Source organism: Garra rufa, chromosome 4, assembly GCF_049309525.1.
Source record: "Garra rufa chromosome 4, GarRuf1.0, whole genome shotgun sequence".
Classification (NCBI taxonomy): Eukaryota; Metazoa; Chordata; class Actinopteri; order Cypriniformes; family Cyprinidae; genus Garra; species Garra rufa.
The window spans coordinates 54,830,321-54,838,440 of NC_133364.1; the positions used below are offsets into that span (position 1 = coordinate 54,830,321).

The 8,120-nt window shown below is 38.3% G+C and overlaps 1 protein-coding gene across 1 annotated transcript in view; it reads right to left on the reverse strand.

Moving 5' to 3' along the window:
• Nucleotides 1–6,021, reverse strand: part of LOC141334162 (uncharacterized) — a 181,307-nt gene extending 175,286 nt beyond the window's left edge. Inside the window, exons 1-2 of the mRNA XM_073839293.1 lie at nucleotides 5,444–6,021; nucleotides 4,306–5,125 (exon numbers count right to left, since the gene is read on the reverse strand). Coding sequence (XP_073695394.1) covers nucleotides 4,306–5,125; nucleotides 5,444–5,615 — 992 coding nt within the window. The 5' untranslated portion in view covers nucleotides 5,616–6,021. The remainder of the gene's footprint in view (nucleotides 1–4,305; nucleotides 5,126–5,443) is intronic.
• Between the last annotated feature and the right edge of the window lie 2,099 nt (nucleotides 6,022–8,120).

The window sequence follows — 8,120 nt, forward strand, 5'->3', positions numbered from 1 at the left end:
CCCACAGACCAACTTGTGGTGAGGAAACCCAAGGCACCTGGACGCAGTTGTGTCAAATCAACACTCTATCGAGCCTACGCAGGTAAGTGCTGTATATTTACACATAACATGTACAATAGGACATAAAAACCACAACTATGCCTGCGTGAGTGTAGTGGATGTTGTACCCCCTTCATGATCCTCACTGCGAGAGCCTGTGCAGAGGACTCCCCTCTCCGAGTAAACACTTCACCAAATCTACTGGAAGTTAAACGGGGCTGCCGGACTTCCTTCCACATAGGATTTTCTGACTGCCCCCTTGTTTGCTCTTCAATTAAAATAGCCAATTCAGTGGTGACTTCTTAACTCTGCAATTGAAAAATGTGGAGGTAATTGGGGACTGTATAGCCACATGTCTTTTCGGCTATTTGAATGCACTTTGGTGATATAACAATGGGCCTGTGTGCGTCTCTTCTGTTGAACTTGTAGACTGTCTTGTTTTTTTTACACACCACGCACAGAGGTGCAGATACCCTTCCAAACTTGCTGGTATAACAATATGACCATAATATGAAAATCTGCATATGTGACCCTGGACCACAAAACCAGTCATAAGGTTAAATTTGACAAAACTGAGATTTATACATCGCATGAAAGCTCAATAAATAAGCTTTCCATTGATGTATGGTTTGTTAGGATAGGACAATATTTGGCCGAGATACAGCTATTTGAAATCAGAAATATGAGGATGCAAAAAAATCAAAAAGACTGAGAAAATCACCTTTAAAGTTGTCCAAATTAGGTTCGTAACAATGCATATTACAAATCAAAAATTACATTTTGATATGTTTACAGTAGGAATTTTACAAAAAATCTTCATGGAACATGAACTTTACTTAATTTCTTAATGATTTTTGGCATAAAAGAAAAATCTAAAATTTTGACCCATGCAATGTATTTTTGGCTATTGCTACAAATATACCCCAGCGACTTAAGACTGGTTTTGTGGTCCAGGGTCACATATTATGTATGATATTTTACACTGACACTGACATGTGTAAAAGATTGAATGCTTAATGGTTCCTGTTACTTGTCTTTGTAGGACCCCTTCCTGACCCAGCGGTGTTGTCTGTTGGAGATGAACTGCGAGACCTTCGACCTCAACCAGGAATATGCAAGATTGTATGTGACCTGGCCGACCTAACTCTAGTGGACTCTAAGTTTGGGCCAGTCCCTCAAGGTTCTGTTCTGTCTTACCAGTGCCTCCCAGAAATTTCGAAAGAAATCATTAAGCACCCAGAAGCCCCCTCATTCCCACAACTCCCCTTATTAGGCTATACATTTGAACGTCACCTACATTGTGTTTCCAATTACCTCCACTTTTTCCACTTGCAGAGTTTAGAAGTCACCTCTGAATTGGCTATTTTAATTGAAGAGCAAACAAGGGGGCAGTCAGAAAATCCTATGTGGAAGGAAGTCCGGCAGCCCCGTTTAACTTCCAGTAGATTTGGTGAAGTGTTTACTCTGAGAGGGGAGTCCTCTGCACAGGCTCTCGCAGTGAGGATCATGAAGGGGGTACGGCAAACTCCTGCTATGAAAAGGGGTATCGACCTCGAGCCAGAAGTCTTAAATCAATACAGTGACTTGTGTAATGTCAATGTCTTGCCTTCTGGTTTCGTTGTTCACCCTGATGCGCCTTACCTTGGGGCTAGCCCCGATGCAAGGGTGTATGATCCCACTGCAACCCCCCCTCCTTTGGCTTAGCTGAGGCGAAATGTCCAAATGTAGACAGTATAGAAGAAGTCAAGCATGTTAAGTGTGTGAATGGTAAAGCCAAACTAAAGAAAACCCACAAATATTACTGCCAAGTGCAAGGCCAGTTGGCCATCACTGGTTTGTTATGGTGTGATTTTATAACCTCAACAAAAAGTGACTTGACAGTTGAAAGAATTTGGCGTGATGAATCCTTAATCACTGCAATGAAGGATAAACTTGATCTGTTTTACTTCAACACATACATGGACACCTACCTCCTGAATGCCAAGTAAAGGAATGCAAAAAAAAGTAGAACGGGGAGAATGGTCAGCATATCAAACAAAATCAATAATACTTAATTATAATAATATACTCAATAATAATAATAATATACTCAATAATAATACTCAATAGTTTTTGAAATTCTTGTATTTAGTTATGTGACAATTCTTGTATTTACAATTGCTCAGTCACGGTGAAACAGAATGTGAATTCATTCTCACAAACACACACAGTCCATGTCATTGTCTTTCACTGTGTATGCATTACTTTCAATGTAAAATGTATGCTCATTTTTTTAACAAAGAACTGGAAACGAATTGCTAAACATTAAATAAACATTTGAGAAATAATAATTTTTCATGTGGTTTTTATGTCACTTTTACACTGGGACATCACCCTGCACATCTAAAGGGCCTTGATAGTTAGACATTAAGCAACAAGTTACCCACAGCTGATTCACTGAGCCTGAAAGGGTCAAAGGAATGGTATTGTCCCAGATGTGATATTCTTTGACCCTTCTGATGGCCCTCTCATGTCCTCTTCCACCACAGACTCAGCACCAGCCTGAACGCCCTCCGCTACCCCTAGGCGAGTGTTAACACGGTCATAAACTGACCGGCGACGGGGCTGATCATCCCCCCAGTTATTCCAGGGAAACCGGGTTGGTGTAGTATTTATTTTAAGTTTCTTCCGACCACTTTGCGAGACGTAGATGCTATCCTTGTCGAAATGCAAACTGCAAACGAAAGTGCTGCCCCGGAGAATATTAAAAGAAGGCCCCTCATCTCTCCTTATTAATCTCACCCAAGACTTGCGAAGTGTTTCGTCCTTTGGGAAAGCGTGGAAACTGAGGTATGGTTGTCTACGTCCTGATGTAGAGCAACCCGGTACACTACAAGTACAACTGCGGGTGGAGGCTGCCATTGTTGTTATCGTTATAGCGTTACTAGCAAAGACCGGAAGTTCTAGTACCCGACTCCGCGTTCCGGAAGCAGGAAGTGAGACATAGGCCTATATAAGTTCAGGATGGCCGAAGGAGGTGACCCCCACAACACAGAGCGGGGAATAGTAGACTATATGTACTAACCTTACGTTTCTGTGATTGAGCATTAGTACAACAATTAAGTTAAAGTTAAATCACGTCTTTGCTTTTAAGCCTTCTGCCATGTTAAAGGTGCAGTGTGTAGATTGTTGCGGCATCTAGTGGCGAGGTTGTGAATGCAACAGTCCACCGCTCACCCCTCCCTTTACAGAACTACGGAAACCAATACAGGATTAAAATCTCACCTTTTTTGACAGCAGTGAATAGTGAGATTTCTTTTAAAACGTAATTTAAGGAATTATATTTACTTAATCATTCAATAAAACTATGTTATTGTGAATATTACTGTTACTTGTTCATCATTGTGTCAGTGTTTTTTTTTTCGTAAGCTGATAATTCTAAGTTAATGAAAACATAATGGTTCATTAAGGTCTTTATGCACCCCTGAAAACATAGTTATTGCACCTCTGTCTAGAGATCATCTTAAATATTACACAGTGCACCTTTAACATAAAAAAAAAAAAAAAACTTGCTGGCTCTCAGGTGTCTTTGAGTGTTTGTTTATTTTTGGAACTGTCACTAATGGTCATATTTTTGCTTTGATTAATGACTGCATTTTTTCTATTAAGAAGGATTTGTTTTTGAAAATTTTATTTTGTTGATTATTGTTGAGCTGCAGGCTTAGGCTCACACAAGTGACTGAAATGTAATTTAATTAAGAAGATTCATTTATTAATTTAATTATTTTGCCTGATGTTCCATGTTACAAAATGTTCTATATGTTTCCTAAAATAAAATATACTGTGTTCAGTTAAAAAATATATATATATAGTTTTTTTTTTACCAGACATTTAAATATAACATTGTAGAGCAGTAATTACAATACCGTGATATTTTTATCCAAGGTTATCATTCCGTCAGAATCTTATACCAGCCCATGCCTAGTCACAAACAGGAATTGGGCCACATTAGCCTGCAGTGTAAATGTAACCTATTGACCCTACAGGAACCAGTTCACTATACGTCAAGATGTGGGCGAGAGAGAAAAATAAGTATAGCAAGTGGAAGCACATTTTCAATCTGTTACATCTCTGGCTCAGCACCAGCCAAAGCACAAAAGCATATTTGAATTTAGCAGTTTTTTTTAATCAGTTAATCAAATGACAAACTCAAGTCTAATCAATCTGTGATTGTGTACAATGTGTACATGTTAAAGAGCTACTCAATGTCTGTCAAATCTCTGATCAGGCTTTTCTCCAGAGTGAGTCTTCATGTGTGTTCGAAGTGTTCTTTTTTGAGTGAAACTCTTTCCACATTGTTGACAGGTGAAAGGTTTCTCTCCAGCATGAGTTTTCATGTGGGCATCAAGGTAATATTTCTGTATAAAACTCATTGGACATTGAGAACATATGAATGTTTTTTCTCCACTGTGAATGTTCATGTGTTTTTTAAGGTTTGATTTATTTTTGAAGCTCTTTCCACATAGTGTGCAGGTATAAGGCTTTTCTTCACTGTGAATGTTTGTGTGTTTTTTAAAGTTTGATTTAAGATTGAAGCTCTTTCCGCATAGGTTGCAGGTGTAAGGCTTTTCTCCAGTGTGAATTCTGCTGTGGTCATCAAGGTTGTGTTTATGAGCAAAACTTCTTTCACATTGAGAGCATGCGTAAGGCTTCTCTCCAGTGTGAATTCTCATGTGGTTTTGAAGTTTGACTTTTTGAGTGAAACTCCTTCCACACTGTTGGCAGCTGAAAGGTCTTTCTCCAGAGTGGATTCTCATGTGAACATTAAGGCTTCCTCTTTTAGCAAAACTTCTTCCACACTGTTGGCAGCTGTAAGGTCTTCCTACAGAGTGGATTCTCATGTGGACTTTAAGGTAATCCTTTCCGTTGAAAGTATTTCCACACTGTTGGCAGACAAAAACACTTCTTTTTGCTGTCTTTTGTGCTTTTGTTTCAATATGTGAGCAGCTATATGATTTTTCTCCATTCATTAAATCATGTTTCTCATGCTGGAGATCATCTTCCTTTTCATTGAGTTCTTGACTCTCCTCTTTCAGTGTCATCAGGTCTAATGCAAAAAAGACAAATCCAAATTAACACCATTTTTAATTGCTCAAAGCAAACATCAAACCCAGCAACATTTAGATCTTATACACACTAAACTATACACACTAAACTATTAAAGGTTGAGTTAAATGTAATCACAAAACCTATTCCCATTATTCAAAGAGATAATGATAAAAAGAGCAATTGTATAATCTTATAATAGAACTATTTATTACAACACTGATAAGACATTCTTCAAAAATATCATTTATTTATTTTTAGAGCTGGACATTTCAATAAGGATCAAATGATTGAGTTCAGCTTTGAGAATGAAACCAACCTATTTGTTCCTCAGTATCTTCATGTTTGACTCTAAATGCTTCTTCAATCTTTGTGTCTTCACTCTCCTTTTTAATAAAATCCATCTTCATTTGTTCCTCAGTTTCTTCTTGTTTGACTCTGAATGTTTCTTCAATCTTCATGTCTTCACTCTCCTCTTTAATAAACACCATCTTTATAATAGTGTGTCACGTGGATCTCAGTTGATTCAGGAGGGGTTTTTCTGTGTCTTTGGACAATTTTGTTTAGAATAAATAACAGAAAGTAAATTATTCTCTAAAATAAATGCAAAATAAATCTCTATGTGCTCACTACAGTCAAAGAAGTGAAAGTCAATAGAACGTTCCATTGCAACAGCGGCGCCCAGTTTGACAATAAATATATAACAGGAATATAACAGCTTCACAGTAAACTGTTTTTTCAGTATTGACTTATATTAATGTCCGTTAAAGCATGACTAAAAACTCCAAAATCTCCAAAATCATTTAATTATTCAGTTATGACAGACAGCAATGCATCATGTTCTGTAAGATCATGTTTGTAGTCTGTTCCTTGGGTTTAAACCGTACAATATAATGTATAAATACAATATATATTTCAGACCTATAATAGTAACAGTAAATGTGTAAAGTTGCATAAAATAAAATGCTGCCTCAAATGTATAATGAATGGTTTCCACTGCTTCTGTGCTGTGGTCCGCGCAACTGAAGCGCCACCTAGTGGCTGTTACCAAAAAAGCATCAGAGTTTCGCCTCTTGGTATTCTATACTCTTTGATACAGTGGTCAGAGTAATAGTTAACGGGAAATGTCCTGACTAAAATAGATATTGGGCATTTATTATTTATTTTTGGCATTCAATTATTTGTGCATAACATTTAATAGATTACACTTTCATGAAAACATTGTTTGTGTTTGTTCTAGTTTGTTGTCACTGAATGAGTCGATTCAAACGATTCAAATCATTGAATCATTTCACCACTGATTTGGTTCAGATGATTCGGATTCGCATTTTCTCTCACTTTCTAGTACTTGTAACGATGCACTGATTCACATATAAGGAGCAAAACGAGTTGCGCATTAGCTGTTATTAATATGAAGGTACACTTTACTCTCAAAAATAACAAAGCATTGCAATGTTATATTTAAGATTGATTGAGCATAGCTTGTAAAAACGTTTAAATTGACAACAGTTTGCATTGATTAATAAAACTTAAAAAGCACGAACCTTTCTTCAGTCACAACAAATGCAGGGCTGGGGCGCCGCTTTATGACGTCACATCACCAAAATAAAAGTCCCGTTTACACACTGATGTGTTTTATCTGCATTTCCACAATTATTAGCATGTTAAATCTAGAATCAATTATATTTTCGTTTGTTAAATTAAAAGTACATTTACAAACCTATACTTAACGACTAGTAATTCAATGTTTAAATTGGAATTGATTAATGATACTATTTATGTTTAACATATTTGTAGCATTAAGATCATAGCAGCACTAAACACACACACACTAGGGTGACCAGACGTCCTGAAAAATTCGGGACAGTCCCGAAATCTAAGCTGCTGTCCCGAATCCCGAATCCCGCTCTAATTGTCCCGAAAATTATACGGAAGCAAAATCTTAAATAGTTATTGTCTGATAAAACATTAAAAAAAACTGTCCGTGGAGCAAGGTTGAGTCATCCTGCAGCCTGGCAACCAGCCCCCGCCGGCTGCTCATTGGCTGCAGCATCTTGTTTTTTTTTTTTTTTTTTTTTTTTTTTAGATATACCGTTGGCGCGCATTAAGATATGCACTGATAAGCAAATTTTCATTCATGAAATTGACATGGCTGGTGTACCGGAACCCCAACATGCTGCAAAAAAATTAAAACGTCTCTGCAGGTACCGGGAGGAGTGGGTGGGCAGGTATCCATGGATTGCAAAAGCCCTACATGATGAAAGTAAAGCGTTCTGCAAAGTGTGTAGGAAAGAGTTTGGTGTCTCTCACGGGGGGGAGGCAGATGTTAGGCTGCATGCTAGCAGCAAATTACACTGTACCAACACCGCGACAGTACAGACCAACACGTTGGTCTCGTCCTTCTTTAAGAAGCAGGATGATTCCATGTATAATAAAATAGCTGCTGCTGAGCTGACCTCCGTGTTCCACTGTGTGACCCACCAACAATCATACAGATCGCTTGACTGTGCGATGAAGTTAACACCAAAACTGTACTCGGATTCGGGCATAGCTAAACTCGTTAGCTGCGGTCGCACAAAAGCTGAAGCACTGGTCACAAACGTCCTGGCACCCCTCGCATCTGACTTCTCCCAATGCCTCGAGTCAAAAGATATATTCTTTTCCATTTCAACCGATGCCTCTAATAAAGGCAATGTGAAAACATTCCCGATCTCTGTGAGATTCTGGACTCCTGAGCAGCGCATCCAGAACAGAGTTCTTGATTTCTTTGAACAAGCAGCCGAGAGCGCAGATGCCGTCACTGACACTTTACTGAATAAATTAAAGGAACACAAACTCAGCATCAATAACATCTCGGCTTACTCGGCTGACAATGCGGCAGTTAATTTCGGCAGAAATCACTCCATTTACCAAAATCTAAAAAAAATCAACAGCAAGATCCTTCCAGCAAACTGCCCAGCTCACATAATACACAATGCAGTAAAACGTGCCAGCAA